At 50.0% G+C, this 844-nt stretch overlaps 1 protein-coding gene across 1 annotated transcript; it reads right to left on the reverse strand.

Annotated features, from left to right (window-relative positions):
* Window positions 1-329: 329 nt before the first annotated feature.
* On the reverse strand, window positions 330-836 carry LOC102313575 (phosphatidylinositol 4-phosphate 3-kinase C2 domain-containing subunit beta; the record flags this gene model as incomplete). The annotated part of the gene is given in 3 exon segments (XM_005953620.3): window positions 330-459; window positions 541-633; window positions 726-836. Coding segments are annotated over 3 exon segments (304 nt in total), but the record flags the coding sequence as incomplete, so codon positions are not given.
* Between the last annotated feature and the right edge of the window lie 8 nt (window positions 837-844).

Raw genomic sequence — 844 nt, forward strand, 5'->3', positions numbered from 1 at the left:
AATCCCAGACCAGGAAAACCTCCTTCACGTGTTTCTGTTTCATCCTCAGCTACTTTGACACAAAGGCCTCTGCTGCGACGCTCACACCTGTGATAAAGTCTCACAGTGTCAGCTTTCTTTGCATAGATATAAAAATATGGATATGTGCTGATAAGTGATCAGAATTATAATATTTCTGACTGTCTGAGGCAAAATTTCCCCGATTCAAATTGAATCGAATCAAATTGTGGATCGAATCGATTCTAGAAATCAGTGAGAATACCCGGCCCTACTGAGGACAGGACGCACTCCTTTCTGACACACCTGAGGACAGGTGTGTCCGTGCTCACCTCGGCCCCTCCCCGTGGAGAAGCACTTAAAGAGGACCATCCTCATGTCCAACCCCTCCTGGATCCAGATCTTGTTCATGATGCGGATCATCTGCAGAGTCAGCATGTCCTGCCTCAGGTCGTCTCCTGACTGCACACAAAGAGAACAGCCGGGGTCAAAGGTCAGCTCGCAGAGGTCGCTGTGTCTGGGATCACTAGTAAGGGGCGTCACCTTGAAGATGACACTGATGTTGTCTCCCAGTGGGTCCCGGTTCTGGAAGGACAACTTCAGAGGGACAGCGTTGGAGTTGAAGAACGAGCAGGACTGGAAACCACAGAAGAGGAAGATTAACTTTGTCCAATCAGATACAAACGCCAGCTGGGGGCGTGTCTCCTGTCTTTAAGGTGTGTGCGTACCTGGATGTTGATGCTGGTGACGAGCAGTGCTGGGTTCAGAGGAAGCCTGCAGCTGCTGTTCACCGAGAAGAACTGCTTCATCTCCTCCAGACTGTCTCTGAGGACACACTGAACACACA

Source organism: Haplochromis burtoni, unplaced genomic scaffold (assembly GCF_018398535.1).
Source record: "Haplochromis burtoni strain Fernald_Lab_line unplaced genomic scaffold, NCSU_Asbu1 Contig_6202, whole genome shotgun sequence".
Lineage (NCBI taxonomy): Eukaryota > Metazoa > Chordata > Actinopteri > Cichliformes > Cichlidae > Haplochromis > Haplochromis burtoni.